Source organism: Leptinotarsa decemlineata, unplaced genomic scaffold (genome assembly GCF_025532065.1).
Source record: "Leptinotarsa decemlineata unplaced genomic scaffold, Ldec_3_MD MMD2_tig00000251_RagTag_RagTag, whole genome shotgun sequence".
Classification (NCBI taxonomy): Eukaryota; Metazoa; Arthropoda; class Insecta; order Coleoptera; family Chrysomelidae; genus Leptinotarsa; species Leptinotarsa decemlineata.
Genome location: NW_027412547.1, coordinates 2,682,888 through 2,706,315, shown reverse-complemented (window position 1 = coordinate 2,706,315; position 23,428 = coordinate 2,682,888). Strand labels below are relative to the sequence as shown.

Genomic DNA, 23,428 nt, shown 5'->3' with positions numbered 1-23,428 from the left:
AGGTAAAGCTCAACTTTTTTCTAAGCAATGATTCCTCTATATTCGTGAGCGGGCGGGAACTCATATTGATGACGTTGGGGTTTTGTGGTTGTTGTATTTACGGTCTTCAATTGATCAATATTTCCGCATCAACTTTCCCTACAGGAAAGGTATTCTTCATGTTTTGGCGAATCTTTGCGTACGTATTTTCGATTGATCCGTAATCCTCTTTCAAGGCGTATCTCTTGAACAGTTCAACGGCATTCTTCAGAAGGGTAGATCTTCTCCAATGGTAGTTGCTTCTTTCAATATAGATGAATAAAAAATCAAGTACTTGGGTAACGTCTTTCAGTGAATTTATGTGGGATGCTGAAGTTAGTCACTTTTAACGAACACGGTGAAGAGATAACGATGTAACTACAAAATTGACATTTTCACATGGGATCCAGTGTCTCACATTCGCAAACGGAATGAAAAATCTGCTCTATTTTTGCATTGTCAACAGCCCGAGCCTCCGTTATGATCCCTATTTCATTAAGACGATGTTGAGGTGAGTCGTTATGTCACAAAACAATCAGATCTTTATGACATTCTTAGACCAGTCTCGATAACACTCTTGGGTTTATTGATGCTCTGAGGGTAGTCTGGTTGTCTCTGCATTGCATGATAGCATATACTTTCCTGAAAGTGCATTTATCTAGTCGATAGATGTGAAGTAAATTACTACATGCAGATACAGTATATTTCAGCTTCCGTGCTTTCAGATTTGAAAAAAAAGAAGAAGAAGATAGATGGTCCCCAAAAAGAAAAAAAAACTATCGAATTGCGACATACTTTTGGACAAACTGTGGTGGTTGTTACTCCAAAGTATCCCACAGTAGGGCTCTCCGATGTCTGCTCCTGGAGCAAATCGAAATGTGTCTCCAAAAAGTTTGACTCCGAGTTGAAATATTCCTTGCATCCAGCACTAGCCAGCACGTTGTCCAGAATGTCTTCAGCTGATTGAAATTCACTATCACTTGGTTCACATTCCCTGAAAAACAATCACTTTTGAAGGACAGGAAATTTCGAAACAGTAAATGTATAACATCGATAAAAAAAGAAGGCGATTAAGCTACTTGATGGCTAGAAGGAGAAATAGGTTCCTTTCCAGACTCAGTAAAGAAATGACAGCTTTCTATTGAAGCAATGAAACTCACCCACACTCTCCCGTTCTTGAATAACTCCCGATATTACTGTTTCCGCCACAACATCTGCTGCTACTAGAAGCTGATTCGTAGCTGAGATTGCTGCTGGAGGAACTCTCCGTATTGTTGTTGGTGAATAGACTAGTGAATATTTTCGCTTTCTGAAAGTTTCGTACGTTCCTTATATCATCAGCGCAGGTGCTGAGGTTACCGATGATCTTTGGTGTTCTACGCATAATCTAAAAATGCAATGTATGACATGTTTATTAAAAATCTAGTACTATCAGAAATGCAATAGGTGAAAATAGAATTGAATGAAACATAAATCATTGTATACGGTGATTAAATTTGGGTGGAAAGTGTCAATTATCTAGTTATTGATACCCAAAAATGGCCAAAGGATATTGATTACGAGGGAGCTCAAATGGGTGGAATTCGGTACATTGGATGATATTGATGAAAACTTCATTTTGGAACTGAATGATTTATGGTTTTATTTGTGATGTTTGAAAGTACTTTTTTCTACGGATGCTATACAATGTGTCACTCCTCTCATCGCTTTTATACGTTCAAAACGAAAGATTTCTCACGCAGTGAGAAATATCCACCATTACAGTGGGAAATAATTTCTCACTGTTATCGCGATAACCCAATTCAGTCATGAATTGTTACATGTCAGTTTGATATGACACGTTATCCATGTTGACAACGCTACGCCGACGATTCGCGTGCAATATCCAAGTAGCCCATTGTCGGCGTTTCGATAACAACAAATCCGAAGCATTGCATAATTATTGCTGTCAACTTACCCGACGAAAATAGTTTTATTGTTGATTGTTATAGTATTAACAGTTCAGATTTATTAAATATTGAATATAATGGAATACGAAGATTCAGAGTTGGAAAATATACCTCCAGAAATTGTTCAGAAAGCAATAGATGTTTGCAATAATTTGCTACCAAGCACATCAAGAGAAAAATATGAAATCGCTTACAAAAACTTTATGGACTGGAAAATGAAAGCCAAGGTAAATTATTGTTCCGAAAATACCTTGTTAGTTTATTTTGTAGGGTTGTCAAGAAGATTGAACTCATCAACATTATGGTCTCAGTACTCGATGCTGAGAAGTACCTTAATCATTAAAAACTGTGTTGATATATCAAAATACGAAAAACTACGTGCATTTTCAAAACGCAAACGAAAAATATGGTCCAAAACAGTCAAAAACATTACTTTCTGAAGAAATTCAACAATTTTTAAGAGATGCACCTGCTGAAAAGCATTTGCTGATGAAGGTATGAATTGAACATTTTTAAATTGTTATCGAAAAATAAATGTTTGGTTTTGATTTCAGGCTGATTTAGCTATTGGCCTTATAGGGGCATGCCGTTGTGATGAACTTCGAAAATTAAAAATTGATGACATGGAAGATCTTAATTCGGCCCTTTTAATAAAATTACCCGATACTAAAACTAAGGTTCCTAGAAATTTCACAGTCACAGGATAATTCTACCAAATTTACAAATAATATGTGAAGCATCGACCATGCACAAATGAAAGACGTTTTTTTTTAATTACAAAAATAGCAAATGTACGAAACATCCTATGGGGATAAATAAATTTGGCACCATGGCGAAAGAAATAGCAAAATTTTGGCAATTACCGAACCCTGAATTATATACTGGCCACTGTTTCCGAAGGTTGTCTGCGACTATTTTAGTTAATGCAGGGGCAGATCTTTTAACTTTAAAACGCCATGGGGTTGGAAATCAAGCAATGTTGCTGAATCTTATATCGACAACTCCATAGCTAACAAAATGAAAATTTCAAAAAGTATAGTAGAATCCATTCAGCCTACAGCGCCATTAGAACCTGAAAACAATGTTTTCCCATCAACTTCATCTTCGACCGCAGCTAATATTTCACTTACCGAAAACATGTTGAATCAAAACGATCTACCAGGAATTACTTACAAAACTGTTCAAATATAACTGTTAATTACTATTTTAGGTAGTAAAACAAACTTCTGCGCTCGTGAGAAATATACCGTTTTTCTCACTTGTACAATATACTATTCATTATCAGTAAATACTGATGAAGAAGAATCTTTTCAGAAAGGAAAAAAGTCATCGAACATAGACAGTTGGATGAATGACTTGGAGAGAGTATACACCAACCCAATGGGGGAAATAATAGTGGCTAGATGTCATAGTAACAAAAAAATTATTTCAATGAAAGAACTGCTAAGAACGAGCAAAAGCTCCTGAAAAGTAATATAATTGTATGAAAGGAAAGTACCATATTTTTGGATAAATAAATTCGCATATTTATGAATGAAAAATTTTAAGGAAAATAATTCAGACTGAAAGAAGTGACGCAATCAAATAACACTCAATCTTAATCAGAGTAGATTACTATTTGAATCTCTTAAAAGAATACAATTAGTTTTTAATTGTAGAGTTATTGATCAGTGAATAGAATGGAAAAACTACTGAAATTCTGAGAGATTGAGAAAAATACATCGAAAGAAGTAGGTTGGCTAGACTAAGAGCGACACTGCCAAACAAAGAAATGAACTGAATCAATCAAGAAGAGGGAATTGCAACAACAACTTCTGAAAAAAATTGAAACAGTAAATCATGACCTTACTCAATAAAGGATAAATATATAAGGATTTTTTGAAATGACCAGTTATTACTACATGAGCTGGACATTCTAGAGCCTAACACATAGATAGCTTCGAAAGAAAGCTGTAGAAATTTCATGATATTCTACTCATAAGTTTGTGAGTTATTGAGTGACTCTACTTTTGTTATTTTCAAAACAATGGATGAGAAATAATTTCGTGTTTCAATTTTACACTGCTTTTTGATAAGAAAAAAATGCACTACCTAAATCTATAGGATTGACTCTGGCTAGGAAAGGTATAGAATCGACCATAACTGGCTGGATCTATGCCATGCTGGTAAACAGATCTGCAACTATGACACTTCAAGGAGATGTCATTAGGTTCAGGGTAACCAGGGGCTGCCCTCAAGGTCGGGTACTATCTCCCCTTCTGTGGTCGTTCCTGATGTATAATCTGCTTGATGCCCTCGACAAGCTTATGCAGATAACCTTGTCATCCTGGCAAGGTCCACGTCGAGAAGGGTAGCTTGTAATATCCTCCAAAGCACGTTGGACGATGTTGACAGTTGGTTCCTGGGGAAGCAGATGTCTGTCAACCCCAGCAAAACTGTGATAATCCCCTTCACCAGGAGGGGAAAACTAGATGATCTAACGCCACATTCCCTTAATGGTGAGGCCATTCCATTTGGAACGGGGGTGAAATATCTTGGCATTGTCCTCGATAAAAGACTCACCTGGAACGCTCACTTGGGAAAAGTTTTACACAAAACCAGACTGTCTCACTGATCACTTATGGTGCAATTACCTGGTGGCCGTAGGCTTTACAGAAAACGGCCCAAGCGAAGCTCTCTGGCTTACAGAGACAGGCTTGTCTAGCTATCAGTGGTGCCATCAGTACCACACCGTCTACCTCCTCTCCACATTCTTATGGAGAGAGAGCCTAGATGGACTGCATACAGACTTGTGCACATTGCCAATTGTACAAATCAATTTAATGCAGAGTGCAACAGACTGTTGGTTGACACTGGAAGTCACAGAATTCTGGAAATGACCTCTGACTTTATGCCTCCAACTGACAACTACGAACTGCCTTATAAAGTACTATTCCCGAGTAGAGAAGGAAATATTAAAAGTAGATAGTTGTTGGATCACAGATGGACAAAAAACACCTTCCGGTTCTGGTGCAGGTGTTTTCAGTCGCAGACCCAGGGCAGAGACATCAACCTGCCTAGGACTGTATTTCATGCGGAAATTTACGCTATTGAATTGTGTGCGGAGAGATTGGATAAATCCAACCTAACTCACAAGTCAATAAGAATATTTTCGGACAGTCAAGCGGCGTTGGAAGCTCTTGACTCCTACTGAGCAATGTCTAAATTGGTAGCAAATTGCCAAAAACAACTCTCCTCGATAGGAATAGTCTACAAATTGTCTCTGGTCTGGATTCCTGGCCATACTGTTGCTGTTGACTTCCTTGCAATGGAGGGTGCTGCAAACAGCTTCATCGGACCAGAACCTATCATTGGCATCGCTTTAAGCTTTGCTAAACAAACATCGAATACCTGAATTGCAAAAAGATTTATGAACTTCTGGCAGAATCTTGATACAGTTGTTGGACTACAGTAGGGATGAACTACGATGTCTAACAGGCCTTCTTACAGGTCACTGTCATTTGAATCATCATATGCAAGGACTCGGACTGTCGGAAGACAGTGTGTGCCGCCTCTGTTTGGAAAATGATGAAACAGCAGAGCATATACTTTGTGCCTGCCCCGCTGGAGTCTGAATCAGAATTTAAGAGTTTGGCAGAACCGTACTCTTACCATCTGACCTGAAAGACCACTCACCAAACAATCTAATCAGCTTCGTTAAGAAGCTGGGTTTATTTGGTCGAGTGTGAATTGATGTGAGCCACAATAAATCCTTGCGAGTTGCGGTGGAGGGTCGAATAGACCCATTCACCTTCATTGCTTAATATGCTTCGAGAGGATCCGTATCCGCAATTGACCAAAATTATTCTGAAAATAGAACCTGCTAGAGGTAGCTATGAATGTGATTATGTGAATGATAACGAAGTTACAAATTATAATAATGAATCAGCTTCCTTATGGTCTGCTCTGCTGAACAAGTCATCTCTTCTGACTATCCGGATGTGGGATGATGGGTTTTTACAAATTTCTACACAGTCAAGCCTTCAGATATACTATGTCGGCGTAGCGTTGAAAAGTCATATAGTCCACTGTCCTATGCATTAAAGCTTCGCAAGAGTAATTTATTTATTAAAATTCAAGACAGTACTTTCGTATGTAATTTCACAGTTATTTGGTGGTTTTTCTCAAGATATTTTATACCTAAAAACATTTCTTTGAGGTCTAGGCATAGAGAGCTCTGCTTTATCAGACTGTTGAAACCGTTTAGATGTAGAACTGCACCATTACTAACTATCCATTGATGTTTGTTGATGTTATAATAAGAGAAATTGAAATAAACTGGGGTTTATCTGTTTGCTGGCATATCCATACTCGAAACACTATGTCTGCAAAGTTCAGTAATGATAGTAGAGTATTCTATTGAACCATTTAGAATGTTTTTTGTACTTCATAATGCTGGTCACGCAAATACTCACCCTTGGAGTGCTGTTAACCTCCGCTATAATATTCGTTGTTGTGACCAAACTAGCTCGAGAGCTGATGCTAGATAGCTCGGATAAACTTTCCGGACTAGCTAAAGGAGCCAACCCCAGCCAATCGTCGTGGATCAAGTCCACCTTGGGACTGGTGCAACTCCGCAAACTCAAGCTGAAGGTTTTCATGATCACCTTGGGCTCGGAAGGACTACGAAGACTCATGTTGGGGGACGGCTTGCCTTTCGTTAAGGAGGTTCTCTGCAGTACTGGACTAAGAGAAAACTTTTAGAAAAAAAAACATCCTTCACTGTGTCAACTCACCTGTGAATCGCACTATTGTTTTTTATACACACACCATTGTGGGGGGCTTGGTGGAGAAAGAGGGGAGAGGGTTGACTTCTCGTGGAGTAGTAGCCGTTGGTGAGAGACGAGTTACTCGAAGGGCTCTGCAAGGAGGTGAAGCTGGTTTCCAAAAAAAAGTTGGGGATGGATGTAGCGGAGACGTAGTTTCCTGAAGGGGCTTCGCTGGTGGAGGAAGAACGTTGGGGTTTTTTGGGGCCCAGGGTGGTTACAACCTGGAAAATTGCGTGGTTTCTGTTAACATGGATATCGTCGAGTGTTTGTTGTTCCACAGATGGAAGTAGCAAATTCGCTTTTATATAGTTTCACCTATCTGGTCAAAAATTGAAGAGATAAGCTGGCATGAAGCTGAGTTTGATGTGTTTACAGTCCTACCTGATGTCACATTGTGAAATTATCACAAACCATTGGTTATTTCTAGACTACTAGTGACTGTCTGCCCAAATGGTGCGAACAAGATTAAAATATTTCTCAATGTTGACCGATTTGAAAAGAATGCAGATCTTTCAGAAATTATAATGTTATTATTGTACCCCCTGAATACTATTCTAAACGCACTAAAACAATCCATCCTAACTTCAATAATATCATAAGCCCTGGTTTTTCCCATAGTATCACAAAGGAAAAATTAAAAAATCATATCGGCAGAAAAATAACATAAAACGGGGTTGATCCGGAACTAGCTGAGAAGTGGAGTAACTAAGATCTGAACTATAGCATAAACATTTGGTGCAGATGTTAAAAGCTGCTTGGCGCAGAAAGAATTCCTATGTTTTGTGGTAGTATGTTGTGTGGTTAATACTGTGGCCTAGTTGGCCTAGTTGAAATCAACATGTCAGCACCTTTACAACATGTTCGCGAGTGAATCCACCGGAATCAATTGGACTTTGCTTCAAATTAGAGAACTTTTCTATTGGGCCAATTCTTGTAAGAAAAAGTATGGTGAAATTACTTATGCTCATCAAATAAAAAGCCAATGCAAAGTCAATGCAAAATGGTGAGTTTTAATGTTCATTTGAAGATAAATTCAAAAGTGTGGTAGTTAACATGTTAGTTTTTTTTTTCGTTAACGGTTGTTAACGAAAGGGATATATGATGGTGGTCGTGGATAATTGTTTGAATTGGCCTAAATTTGGGCTCATATAAAACTTATCGACGCTTCACTGCATATACGAAACCTTTTTTTGAGATGAGCAGATCCTATTATCAAGAAATGTTGGCAGACGTAGACATTTTGAATTTAAATTCTAAGTACCTACCTTTGCGTCTCTTCTTGACACAGTTATTAGACTGATTTGATTTCTGTAGCAAGAACTATTCAAGAAAACTAAATCCTCATAATTGTTACATAGAAGTTTTTGCTGAAATACAATTTGAAGAAATAGTAGGGGAGCTCACGATGCAAAATGGGGATTCACTCGAGCGTCATAGAAACATATCAGTTTGCAAAGCTTAGATGATGAGAAAAAAATGTTATATAATATATACCTTTTCATCGGTGGGGGAAGCGGTTATAGATTTTTAAATATGTAAAAAAATACTGTTGCATGGACATATTCGAGCGCGTCAGATATTGATAGCATCAATGTCCTACGTATTTTTAATAATGTTTGTATGTTACTCTGGTAATGGTTAAAAGTGAAAATAAAAAAATTTAATCGAGAGCGTCAGATTTCCTAAGGGGGTGTTAAGTGCAACAAAAAAAGCTCTCTTTCAATAATCTGACGATTTCGATCTGGCGGAAACTCGCAACCATTATTATAATGTGCCAAAAAAAATCGCCATTTTGAAGGACTCAAGCGCGTCAGATTAAGATATATATATCGTTCATCTTTATGTTCTAGACATGTTGTCTCATAATCTGACGATCATCTAGAGGGATTCGCCTAATCTGATATTTTTTTTTATTTTTTTTTAAATCATTAAAGTTAATTGATTGAAAAGCCCAGGAAATAGCATTCAAGTAAATAAGTGTATGTTTTTTAAGTAGAATACTTGTATTTATAAGAAAATAATTTTTTTAAATGCTCAAAAAAAATTTATTTTTTATAATCAATTGATTAATTATTCATCATCTTCATCACGAACAAATCTCTGTGATCAGCTGTGATGTCGTCATGGCAACAGAATTCAGAGTGGGGACGGAGTGAGAGAGTAATAGATAGAGAAAAATAAAAGGGGAATAGAAACTCGGAGGAGGAAATATAGGTATCACACAGCTGCACGCATTAAACTTTATCGACGAATTTTTGTTATTTTGACTTGCGGAAATCGTCAGATTATATATTTTTCGTTATCCTTGAATTATTTCCTTCAAAATGACGTTATTTTTTTACAATTTGGCTGCCCTCCCCTTTCTTTACGTCACTCTCAAACTGTCAGATTACTGGAATATACACTTTTTAGCATGTAATTAACTCACCCTACCTTAATCTGACGCGCTCGAGAATTTCTCATGATCAAGTTTTTTTACTGATCTGATCCTTTATCCTTCACGGGCGGCCTTATATATGGGGCTTATATTTGGTGGAGGTACTTAACCGGGTACAAGGTATCCCTCTGTATATAAATCTGCCGCGCTTTAGTAAATCCCGAAACCCCGCTTGGGCTCCCCTATTAAAACCTATTCAGCTAAAAAAATACCACTGATAGTAATGAGTATAACACGAAAATGTCAAATTTGGAGTGAGAAAAAAGTGAGTTTCGAGCGTCTCATGAGAAATATATACAAAAATTTTTCGAGTAATTGAAAACAGGGTGTAAGTTAAAAACGTTGAAACAAGGTAAAAATCTTCGTGTGATATTTAGCAAAAGATTTTCAGTGTTCTCCGAAAAGACTCAGCCAAATTGTCACTTTGAATTTAACAATGATGGTAGGGGTGAGTGCAAGTTGTAATTGTTACCAGATATAACTAAAAAATGACTGAATACCACAAAAACCATGCATATCTGACTGCAAAATGTGATTGGCATCTTCAGTAACAACGTTAACAACAAGGATTGTTTTTTTTTAATACGTTGTCATGAATTTTTATTAGGTACGTTTTGGGCAATGAAGCTAGATAATTCATAACTTCAGGTAGTTTTGAAGATTTAGGCAGACTTAAATTAAAACTTGAATAATCTCTGTGTTTAAAAACCTTGATGTAAGTCGACATCTTGGCCTTTATAGACTCATTTTCAAGTTATTGAATCATTTAGGTTTAGAAAAACTAAATTCGTTCAGGTGTTTTTTTATCGCAACCATGATCAAGTAGTTTTCAATGAAATAGAGTTTTTGAATATACAAGGTGAGTCAGTGAAAAGAAAACTGTCAATTGAAATATCACTCACCAAATGAAATAATCAGCTTCCTTATGGAGTCGAGTTTGAATCGTGAATGTTTCTATTCACTTTGGATCTATTTCATCCTACCTAATTTGCTCATCCAGACCTTGGCCATTGAAAAACTTTGTTGTAATAGTGCATTTACAGTTTTCATAATAATATTCAATTATCGATTCTCATTTCGCGGTTGAATCAACTAGATTCTATGAGCAAAATGTTAAATCAATATAATCACGGTTGGAATAAAAAAAAGTAACATTCTGGTGGTTTCATTTTCATTGACCCTCTATGTTAAATTCCCAATTTCATACCATAACACCTATAAATAATTGTGTTTGGCTTGTAAGCCTGCTGGAGGTGGGAATAGCATCCTCAGTTGGGGTACACCGAAGGGCAGACACCACACCGAGTGTTGGAAAACAGTGGATAGGTTGTGGCGACAAAGCATAGCAATGTCAGAATAGGGATAATTTTTTAAGGCTACTGTACCTGGTATCGGGTGGGGGCGGTTTGACTTCCACAGGGGTGGTACCCCTGTTCTGCGAACCGTGTGATCTTCTCTCTGCTTTTTGTTGTACCTGTCCACACACCTTGCTGTCAGACACAAAAACGGGCGACACCAAATTAAGTGGACATGCCAAATGCAACATGGAAAACAAAAACGTCACGTTGCCATTTGAGACAAGCTTTCATTGATATATTTATCAGAAAAGTTGTTTTCATGAACATTTTTTGATTGGATGATGGTGATTGCCAACCTCAAATGACAAATAATTTGAGAAATAGTTGTGGATCTAAACAAATACGAAATTTCATACCCTCAGTTGTTACATATTCACCTGAAACATGTTTTACACCTAAATTTACCTAAGATGAGACTTACAAATATTTCGTTATACAATTGCTTACTCAGGCAAAACTATACTAACTAGGTTGGTTGTTTTCTGGCTGAAAACCCTTATAGGTGTCAATAATGTTATGTTATACCCTCTTCGAATATCAATATCAAAATGATTGGATATATATGTCACTTATTTTCAATAATTCAAAGAATATCTGCCTATACAGATTACTCACAAAAATTTGTTCGGACGAATCATATGGCAAAATGGGATTTGAGACTTTCTGTTCAGAATTTTGTGCTCTCATTCTATACCAAGTTATAACTATGAGACCCGTGAACAATCTGCATGAATTGATATCAAAATAAGTTTTGAACTCTCACTTGGCCCTACGTTGGGCGCCATAAATTAAGAGCCACAAATCACGAAGGCAGAGGTTACCGAGTCAGTTGAAATTCATTTGAATTTCTATCTGCAAAGTTTTGGGATTCAACTATCAAAAAAGTAGATGAGGGTGTACATAATTTCATCAAAGGGTTATTTTTATTTGAAAACAGTTAATTTTCAACGGTAATTTAGCCTACGTCAGGGGTTTTGGAAAATACTGAGGTGATTTACGATAAACACTAAAAAATACTTTGGTTTTTGTGATTGATTTATTACAAATCCTATACTGGGTGTTCTTAAACTGAGGCATTGATGGAATAATAAAATTTACTTGAGATACGGAGAGCAAACAGACTCTTTAAATTACTCAAAATAGTTTTTGGTGAGAACTACCTCAGATGATCCCAATTCTACTGGGAATTCTTAGGCCTAAGGAAGTGAAAAATTTAAAAATATGTGTATTATTTAGATGAAAAGATGACGTTAGGAATATTGAATGAACAAACATTCATAACCATATTTTATGATTCTTGATACAAATTGAAATATGTAGATATACCAAAAACTGTTCAAGTTTGAATCATCTGAGGAAATCCAAAGTGTGTTCAGGTTACTGTGCTTTTTGGGATAGAATAGTAAAAAACGTACCAATACATATTTACAATTTTAATTTCATGAACAGGTAGTGACGATTGAAATAATTCTTCAGACATTTAATAACGTTGGAGCAAGTGCTTCAAATTTCCATTCAACGGCTCATTTGAAAAACATCTGCACATCCTAGACAAGCGCAATCACAGAGTTAGATATTCAACTGCGCTACTGCTGGCTTCTTCTAGAGGAGCAACATCATGTTGGAATGCTACACAGATCTACACTAAACATCGAAAGCGTCTCTAACCATGCAACATTCAGTCTAAGTCATCCTCGATGGTGTAAACATGAGCATCCAGGTGGTGATCGTGCACAGTATGGCATACCTTGTTCAGAGCTTCCAAGACTTTGTCAGGCATATGATCTTGAATCATACTTGGAGAGATGAGAACCTCGTCGAAGTCTAGGTTGCTTGCCCAGAGGGCCTGGTAGACTGGGTCCTTCTTCTTGAGAGCTTGTCTGCAACGTAATGGTGTATGGAGAATATATGGAGATGAGTACTACTATTAAATGCATGGAAAGAGCATACAATCAAGTTTTTTGTGAGTTTATCATGATAAACTTATTCGATTGATATTTAATACAGGGTGATTCTGTAAGGTGGCCCACCCCTATTATTTTTTTATTATTGGAGATAGAAAAACGAAATTTTATTTGTCAAATATTGACAAGTGAAGTATTGTTGGATTTAGAATGTCATTCTCGATGGAATATATATGAAGATCCATTTGAAAATCGAAAGTTGGGGTCATTTCCGGTCTAACCGGAAGTACGACAAAGCAAGTAAATATGTCAAAAAATATAATATACTATATATAATAAACTATAATACACAGCCCCTAAATTTCGTTTTTCTATCTCCAATAATAAAAAAATTATAGGGGTGAGCCACCGTAATATCACCCGGTATAATAAAGTAATACTCTGATTTGAAAAAACTGAAGTTTCTTTGATGAAAATCTAATATGAATCCAAAATTTATGTACATAACTCATAAAAGATGCTAATATGCAAAGTGACTATAGTTTTGACAAAAGCTCCTGAATACGGTTCAATATAAAACAGTTTTTGTTCTTTATGACTCATATCAGGTGATTCATCTCATTTGTAGGTGATTAGGATATAGTTTTCATTTAAATGGCATCCAAAAAACCAATTGAGCTATGAGCCCTCATGTTAGTAGACCGAGAAAAATTCTGACTATGACTCTCCAGGTTTTTTATTATCACATGAAAATCTCAAGTAGGCACCATAAAGAGAATAATTCAGTTTTTATATGTACGTCTTTGTTCTGGAGATGACTTGATTCAATACCAAAGTTTGAACATAAACACACATAAATAGATCTACCACTCGACACCACAAAAGTATAAAAAAACACTGGATTATTGTTCCTATAGTGCATATTACATGCAATGGTTCAACTTCCCAACTTTACTAAGAAGCATTTGTAGCAAAGAGTCCTCAGACTGCAAGGAACAATTTGTTATTTGCTTGGATAGTTTAAGTTTCATAATCTTATGAGGTTTTCGCCTTCAGAAATATCAGCAAAACTGTTCATACTATCAGACTTTTTGCTACAATTTTATTTGGTTTAATGTTACCACAAAATCTATTTTCATCAATCGACACTGAGTTCATTGGGGCAAATGGTCCACATGCCTGATTTCAATGAAGCAAATGAAGGTTTTTTTGAAAATAAAAAATAAAACTCAACTCTTCACTTTTTTTCATTGATCATGCACAAGGTACGGGTTAGTACTTTTCAATATATTAGTATTACCTCCATCGTTTTTCATACTTTTGTCTGAAATTGTTAAAACACTTGGTTAGTAATGGTTAGTGTTAGTGTTATAAAGTTTCGAAGTTAGAATTTGTGGGAATGTGAGGAAATTTACATAAAATTGAAGAATGTTTTCATCCATTTGAGTTCGAATACAACAACAGAAAAATAAAAGTTTAAATCAAGTTAATAACTTATAATGATTTCAACTCAAAATGTGTCAACAGTGATCATTCCAAGTCACATTTTTGAACATGGAAGTCTACAAGGTTCCATTTCAGACAAAAACCAATCAGCACTTCAGCACTAATCTATTGAAACTTAGCAATAAGGCTTTTGACACGTCAGAAAATAAATCACAGTTGTATATTGTTTTTACGGACATCTGGAAGGTATATGCTCAGGTGCATCATGACGTACTTCTAGAAAAGCTTAGTGGCTGTGGATTGTTCAGATATTTGCTTGAATTATTGAGGAAGTATCTTCAAAAGCGTTACTTCACGGTTAAACATAATGGAAACACTTCAGGTGAATTTTTGGCTAATTATGGAGTTCCACAAGGTTCGAATCTAGGACCACTCCTATTTTTACTGATTTTCCTTCAACTCTTAAATTTTCGGAGTGCTAACTTTTTGCCGATGACTTAAAACATTTCAAACGTGTTCAGACTGTTTGAGACTGCATAGGTCTTCAGAGAGATACTGATAAAACCATTGATTAATTATAATTGAATTATATTTTAATTTAAAAAAATGTTCTGAACTCTCAATCACCCGTATTAAGAAGCCAATTCTGTTTGAATATGTAATGGGTGGGGAGATCTTAGAGAGAAAATTTGAAATAAAGGATCTTCGTGATACTTATAATTCACAATTCAACTTTCCCACTCACATCAATAACATAATCAAATCTGCAAATCATATTACTAGTCCCTGGTCAGGACTAAACTAGAATTTGCCTCAATTATTTGGTCCGGGGAATATCAAAAACATTTGAATGATTGGAAAAAAACTGTTGAGATATTTGTATTTTAAAAAGTACCACAACTCATGTGAATGATATCTGATTTTTATTCCACAACGAATGTTTGAAATACAAACTGAGTAGAGAAAAGTATCTCCTGTATAATTCAGTGTTCATATAGAAGTATTTGTTTCGAAAGAATTTTTTCTTTTGTATAATTCAATGTTTATATGAAAGTAGCTGTTCAAAATGAACTTTCAACCTCATTGAGAGTAATGTGAATGGATATCTTTCGTTTCTTGATTTTGAAAGTGAAAACATGGGTTTGTTGTGAATCAACGTATAACATTGTCAGAGAAATATACTATACACTCAATATGATTTTGAAAAATACAGTGGTGGGTTTGCTAAAGTTGAACTTCAGATACCACACATTATACAGTGTGTAAAAGCCAAATGGAATGAATTCATTATTTCGCTTACGGTACCTACATATTTTAACAGAATCCCGAAACACATCACATTTGAATTATAATTTGACATACTTCAATGGAAAAATGATATCTCTACCTTTAACCCCCGTCGAGTGACAGGTACAATCCCCAAGGTTTGTGATATATCGTTTGAATGGTCTCTTCAATTTCTATTTCAAAAATGTTATCGCTCTCAAGTTTATTGCAACAAACTGTAGCAATGTTCTTTTTAGATGGTATCCTTTGAAAAACTGTAAATAATTTCCGTGGCAACATAATTTTAAAACGCCTCAACTTGTTTTGTATATTACAACATCAGTTGTCAGTATTTTGAATCGAGTTTTAAGTTCGTTAATTTCAAGTCTGACAAATGGTTAGATTAACGGAAATGCATAAAACAGTTCAACAAATGATTGGTTATGGAGAAACACAGCAGGAAGTAGCTCGCCTATTTCATGTTAAATTTCCTAATATACTGCTCATATGTGAAGGAACAATAAGCAAAATAGAGAAGCTGTTTCGGAAGCTTGGTCATATGAGGCAGATAAAAAAGCAGTTGCCGATGCAACTGTGATGCTTGAGTTTGAGGAAAACCCACATACATCGAGTAGACAGGCATCCACTACATTCAATGTTAGCCATAAATCGATAGTTGACATATTAAAAGAAAATAAAATGCATTCCTATGAAATGATACCTACTCAGGAGCTCATGGAAGACGATTTTGATGGAAGAACTTATTTTTGTGAGCGAATGATGGACATGTTGGATAACAATATCACCCAATTAGAAGGCTTATGTTTTCTGATGAGTGCATTTTGTCTCTTAACGGTCATGATAGTCGGCAAAATTGCCGCTACTTGTCAACGGAAAATCCTCACTACATGAGACAAGAACACACGCAATACCCTCAAAAGGTTAATGTTTGGGCAGGGATTGTAGGACACCATATCATTGGTCCCTCTTTCATTCTGGACAACTTGAATGGCGATAATTATTTGGCACTAACTCAAAATGATGTCATTCCAAGTTTAGCAAATATATATCCTGATCCAGGAAACCCTCAAGTTCCAGTGAATACTACATAGTTTCAGCCGGATGGAGCACCACCACATTACCAGGTTAATATCCGGCAATACCTCGATACAACATTTCCCATTCGATGGATAGGGAGGCGAGGATCGATTGAATGGCCAGCGCGATCACCTGATCTTTCATCATTAGATTTCTTTTCATGGGGATATGAAAAGAGCAATGTGTACAAAACTAAACCTTCAGATTTGAATGACTTAAAAGAACGAATAACGCTTGCAATTAGGTCGGTCACGCCTGATATGTTAAATAATGTTAGAAGACAGTTTTATTCGAGATAAGGATGTTGCCAAAACGTTCGCGGTGAACATTTTGAATATCTACTTCGTTAACATAAATATTTCTTTTTCGTATTCTTTATTTCATAACATTTTAGTTTTTGAATGTATTTTATCAAACTTCGGTAACCACATGATTTTAATTTATTTTATCGTAATTGTTGCAATAAACTTGAAAGCGATAACATTTTTGAATAGAAAATGAAGAGACCTTAATAAACCTATACTTCCCAGTCAAAAGGTAGGGGTGGCATTTCAACGTTGAAGAATGTCAAATTATAATTTACATTTGACGTGTCTAGGGATTTTTTCAAAATATGTACAGTAACCGAAATAATGAATATATTCCATTTGGCTTTTATACACTGTTGCTTCTCACAAACATACAAGAATTGTTGTTATCAAAAAACCTGAGTATTCAAAAATATACTTGTTACAATAATCTTAATAGCATATATCTGAGAGCAATAATTGAGATGTTAAGGCGAAACATCGGTGTATACCAGTGAGGATGGCAGTGTTCTATGTAAGTGCAATTTGTTACCATTCAGTCAAAGTAGAACTCATGTGAATGATATCTGATTTTTATTCCACAACGAATGTTGGAAATACAAACTGAGTAGAGAAAAGTATCTTCTGTATAATTCAGTGTTCATATAGATGTATTTGTTTCGAAAACAATTTTTCTTTCGTATAATTCAATGTTTATATGAAAGTAGCTGTTTCAGGAGGACTTTCTTTCAGTTTGTGTCTGAAAGTTACTTCTTTGCATGATCTACACATCCATGTATAGAGTTACTTCCTTCCTTTCTTTGGAAGACTCCCTCATCTCTCTTTTTTTGTATCAAGATGGAGTAGTAGAATGCCAAAAACTTTCTTTCCCGAGATGTTACTGTTTTAAACATAATTATTGCTAGTGATTCTTGAAGACAGAAATACATAATGCGCTCGCTACAAATACCACATTTGAAAGAATATACAGGGTGGTACTGACTTCAATATTCACCAGTCCGACTTGGCTCCAATATTCCCACAAATTTCAACCCGAGCTCAAATCTCATAAAAAATAATTTTATTCGTTAGATAACTAAAGTTTTCTAACTCATGCTGATACAAACAAATCTTATACTTACTGCCCAGTTGTTGGATGGTGTCTCACTATGAGAACAATTCTTCCAGGTGGAAACAGTGGTTGATGAGTGGTCAGAGCAATACTGCTATCAGAAGTATGTAATCCAAGAGACCTAGCGTTCTCTTTGCATCTCATATACTCACAGACATCTTTTTCCCCCGTGGACAGTTCAACAGCTGACGTAGGTTGGGAACAGCCACAGCAAAGAACGCTGCATGCTATAGTCTTCCACTGAAAATAGTTGAAAGTAATAGTAGCGATCTCTAAAAACCATAGATCATAATAGTTATTTATAGGTTTAGGTATTTGTCATGTCTAACGAAATGACAAGAAATGCTATAGATATCCAAATAAATAAAATTTGAGTTTTAAAATATTTTATTTTGAAAGATTTCCAAATTAATAAATACAGAAATTTAAATTGATGTTTGCGGCTTTTCCTTAGACTGAAGTCTTTAATTAAAGCACAATAATCTAACGAATGAGCTACGTCATTTTCGATTGAAAGAATAGCAAGAGCTGAAAGCCGTTCTTGTGTCATCGAATTCCTCAAATATGTTTTGATAATTTCAAGCCTCGAAAAACTCCTTTCAGCAGACGCAACTGTTACAGATGTGGTGGCAATAATTCTCAGCAATGCTACAAACTGACTGACAGAGAGAGGATGACGAAGACAGTAGGATTCCCAAATTCTAAAGTTACTGGGTCCATTCAATCAAGAGGATCACTAGTAACACACATATTCAAACTCAACACCCAGCTTCTAAACGAAGCCATTTATTTTATTTGGTGAGTGATCGATCAAGTGGCAATGATCTGATTCTACCAAACGATGGAACCTTGATCCAGTCCGCAGTGGGACAGGCACAATAGGAGCCTGAATTTTTTTTGTGCAGAATAATCCATTCAGAAGTTACATGCTGAGTTTTCCTCAATCTGGTGACGACCTGATCGGCGATGGGTTAGCAAATACCTTCGTCAGGTACGTAAGAAACACAAATATATAGCTGGCGAAGGAAGTTTCTTTAGATGTATTTCAGTTGCCCCTGCCATTCCTTGGCTGCAAAACTGCAGTCGACAGCCAGGAGATACTCCTAATCCTCTAAGGTAACCTGTAGCCACCCAGACCGGAATATGCACCTCTGGAATCTTCGTATGAATCATGTCCTGGAAAATGCCATAGTCGCATACTGAAAGGATCCAGATGTTTGGTAGAAATTGAGGTTGCCGGATATTCAAGGTGCAATATTCATAAGTTTAATGATCGCAGACCTTCTCATATGAAGCCATCGTTAAGTTAGTCAAATCTGACGATATAATGAATGCAGCCATGCAGAGCTCTCTCGCCTCTGGTTTGGATGCATTACCATTTCGACATAAGGGATTGCTGCCCTGCTTTGGGGAGTTTGTTTCAACTGATGCAGATTCTGCTCTCACTGTTCTCGAGGAGGCAATAAATGGCTCTCTGACTGCATCCACCTAGTCTACTAGGTTTGTTAACAAGATCAAGAGTTGTGAAACTGGAACCTCTTTTTCCTGATCTGCTGTTAAGAGAAGGACAGTTAAGTCAACTGTTCTAACACTCCACGCTGCAGGGCAGTTGAGGAACAATTTATTCTTCGGGCATTGCATACATTTTTGTCAGTGTTGCATCAATATCTAGTGTATTTGGTAGATGTCGACGCTAATATCTTATGAATATGCTAGTTACTCACATAGAAAACGAGCTTTCGTGGTAACCGCACCATAAATCGATAAAGATAAAATCAACACTTTGAAGCTGATGAGAAGCTACATATATTTATAGTCACATGGTTGTAGATAATTATAGATAAAGTCGATGTGTTGTACAGCCATTTGGCAATTTTTCTGGTAGAAGTTGGAGACGGTGTCACTACGTTGAAGTGCAATGGTGAATGGGAAATATATCCACAACAAAAATGGAGTTGTGCGTATATCTTCTGGATTATGCATAATGTCACAGAAACCTGACACCAATAAAATGAAACATGATTCAACAACGTTGATCTAACATAGGATCCTTCCACACAGTTTTTGTAAAATCGACCAAATAGTGTTGAGTGGATATTTGAGTATTGGAGGTGATAATGGAGGTTATCAATTAACTGAACACAAACTGTTTTAAAGTCCTCATATACTGAACTGCACTGTATTCTTGCTTAAGTAGTAAGACATGAAGAAACTTGTACATACTTTCGGGTCCACACTTCTTTTGATGGCATTGATGAGATCGGTCCTCAGTGTTTCCATCTGGTGAAGGCCTATTCGAGGCACGACGTCTTTTCCCACCACCACTGACACTGTGAACTCTTTGGTGTACTCCACGGCAGGAGAAGAGAGAAGCCCACCGGGGGGAGAGTAGCAATAACACAACAAACTGGGATGTCTCTCCCTCAATAGGATACCCAAAATACTTGCCGTCCCAGCACCTGAAAAAAGAGAAATGGTTATGATAGAGTCAGAATAGTTTGATATTGAAACTAATTAATACAGTTCATAATACACTATAAAGGGTTTTACAAAAACCGCGACACGTGTTTCGATATACAATAGATTCCTCAAACGTAAATTGTTTACGTAAACTGTGCTTCGCGACAAGTGTTTCACTATACGAAACATGTGTTGCGGGTTTTGTAAAACGCTTTATAGTGAAAATCATACAATAAACTGTAATAATTAGTTTTAATACGGATTTTCATCAAGTATCGGCCAGTTCTATTCAATAACAGTTTGATAATATTAATAGTAAACTAAAATGTTAAATACTCCCATCAAACAAAGATACCTGTACTAGAAATTATTAAATGTTAATGGATATACTTGTGATGCACTTTTTGAAACGTTTGGTGAATTGATGAATATTACTGGAGTTTTATCCCAACACCTAGACGTGTGTTTCGAGTAAAAAGTGATCATCTTCAAGAGGAAGATTAATCTTTCTCGTTAGGTGTTGAGAAAAAACTCCAGTAATAATCATTGAAGGATATACAAAAATAATCAAGGAGACATAATGAAATGGAAGAATACACATAGAAGTGTCCCCTTCTAATAAGTCTCCCTAAGATATATTACATTTGTTTCAGCAGTTTTTCCAATCCTCGTGATCGCTCTCATTGAGCCGATTTGTATCTTCTCAATCGTCGTCGCAAAACGCCGTCTTTACATGGGTCTCTTGGATCGTGGGAACAGGAAAAAGTCGCAGGGGATAAATCTGGCGAATACGGTGGCTTGAACATGATTACGGTATTGCTTTCGACCAAATGCAGGTGCATTATCATGGTGCAAAAGCCATGAATTGTTTTATCAAAATATCGGAGCAGCATTCTTTCATTCGCTGATGACTTGAAATTATTTGAAGTCATTGAATCTGAAAAGGAATGTAAATTCCTCCAAACAGATATTAATTGTTCAGCTTCTTGGTGTGAAACAAATAAATTACCCCTTAATATACAGAAATGTCATTACACTACTTATACTTCAAAAATCAAACCAGTGGAATATACTTACTCAATAAATTAAATTATTTTGGGTCCGTGTTTAAAAATATATTGAAAAATATGTATTTTCGTTAACCAGATGTCGAACCCCTACGAACGACAACCCTCAGAAGTCGAAACTTCTGCGAGCTAACGTGTGATTCCTAACACGGGATATAACAAAAGATCTTGGCATTAATGTTGACCCCAAATTGAGCTTCTTTCTCATCGCACATAATCAAAACCGCATGGGCAGCAAAAAAATGCTTGGCTTAACTTTCAGAAACTATGAAGACTTCAAAAATGAAGATAGTTTCATTGCTCCCTTTACCTCAAATGTGAGAATGTGTTTAGAATATGGCTCGTTGAGTTGGTCTCCTATTTACTCGAATCACACTCATGTGCTTAAATCAATTCAACGAAAACATTTGAAGTATATTGTATACAGAATTGACGGAACTTATTTCGAAACAGTTTTTGATAATAACTTATTACTACACAGATTTTCGTTATCTCTGGAGGACCGCAGGACCTACCTCTCTTGCATTTTGATATATAAACTCACAAACTTCAACATACCCCGTTCAAACAGCAAAAGCTCACTCTGTTTTTATTTAACTACTCCGAAAATGAATATGGTATTGAAATCTCCAATTCATTCGATGTGTAAAAAATTAAATCATATTTGCGAAAAAAACTGAACTATTTTCAACGCCTGGAGGAAAATAAAACATATTATTTCCACTTTGTGTTTATGAAAAATCTGAAAATGTATTCCTTTGTATTCATACATGTTATTCATTTATACCTACATGTGTTATTATGTTTTTTTCCATCGATTGTTTTTTTTATTATGTTTTAACACTTTCTACCAATTATTGAATGATTTAATTAAGTTTTTGTTCACAGTTACATGTATACATTTCAACAGCTATCCTTTGAGTGGGTTTTGTACCTGTTTTGGCAATACTTATCATTTCAACCTTTTCCTTTAAGAAATTATTCAAATACTGAAAAAAGAGGAATGAAATAATGCATTCAACATTTGAAGGAATTCGTTTCTATTTCACCATTTGGCAACATCGGTTATAGCTAATAAAGGATAATGAATCTGTTACCTGTATGAGACAAACAAAGATGACATATTTCATTTTATTTCCGAGACATTATGTGCACCTAACCTATCTTCCTCTATATGAATAAATAACAAAACAACTGTTGTTTATGTGGCTTGTGGAGGTGGTATTCAACTATAATTTATATTTTGCCTTAATAGTTGATTTATAAAGATAATTTTCCTTTTTTAAAGTAGAATATCTAGGTACGTATAAATTATTTCATCTTGATATAGGCGCTGTTGCCAATATGTGAATTAGAAACAAATCCCTTCAAAAATTGAAACCCAACATTTGAAACATCAATTTGAATACTTTTCGAAGTGAATTTGAAAAACTCATCAAATCAAATTAAATATGCTTTATTGTCCAAAGTATAAACTCGTTGACAAAGCTAATCATGTATAAATGAGTTTCATTATAATAAATATACATTATACATATACATTGGTTTAATGTATGTGTCATAGTGAAATATGGTTACGATTTTTAGTGCACAGCTAAAACAATTATAGACAAATAAATGAATATGCATATATAAACGCACATAAATACCACACACATACATATTTATATACATCCTAAATGAACGAATAGTCAGACATTAACAGGTAAATAAGGAAGTCAATAGATAAAATATATAAATGAATAAGATAAACAGGCACTGTTTTCGAAATTGCAGGAGCTATTAAAATCAACATAAGCAGTGCTTGAACAGGGAATAATTTTATGGGGTACTCTTGGGTTCGTTGACTCAGATATGATTTCATCCAGTTAAGGCTTTGATTTCTGAAACCATAGTGTTGGAGTTTGCGTAGCAGAATTTCGTGGTTCACACAATCGAAAGCTCTCGACAAGTCACAGAAGACTGCTGCGCATTTATTTTTCAGGTTCAACTCAGAGTAAAGTATTTTTAGCAGATGAAAAATTGCATCCCCTGTACTCTTTTTGGATTGAAAGCCAAATTGTTGAGGATTTAAGATTTTGTTGGCAGATATGAAATTCATCAACCTGATTTTTACCAATTTTTCTATAATTTTACCAAGAGTTGGAATGAGCGAGATGGGTCGAGAGTTTGAGAGATCTGAGGTGTCACCCCCTTTG

General features: G+C 35.8%; 1 protein-coding gene across 1 annotated transcript in view; it reads right to left on the bottom strand.

Moving 5' to 3' along the window:
* Positions 1–23,428, bottom strand: part of inaE (inactivation no afterpotential E) — a 145,147-nt gene that overhangs the window by 5,179 nt on the left and 116,540 nt on the right. Inside the window, exons 10-17 of the mRNA XM_074173398.1 lie at positions 19,927–20,162; positions 17,714–17,943; positions 12,255–12,450; positions 10,598–10,702; positions 6,743–6,996; positions 6,422–6,692; positions 1,179–1,405; positions 814–1,012 (exon numbers count right to left, since the gene is read on the bottom strand). Of these exons, the coding sequence (XP_074029499.1) occupies positions 814–1,012; positions 1,179–1,405; positions 6,422–6,692; positions 6,743–6,996; positions 10,598–10,702; positions 12,255–12,450; positions 17,714–17,943; positions 19,927–20,162 (1,718 nt within the window). The remainder of the gene's footprint in view (positions 1–813; positions 1,013–1,178; positions 1,406–6,421; positions 6,693–6,742; positions 6,997–10,597; positions 10,703–12,254; positions 12,451–17,713; positions 17,944–19,926; positions 20,163–23,428) is intronic.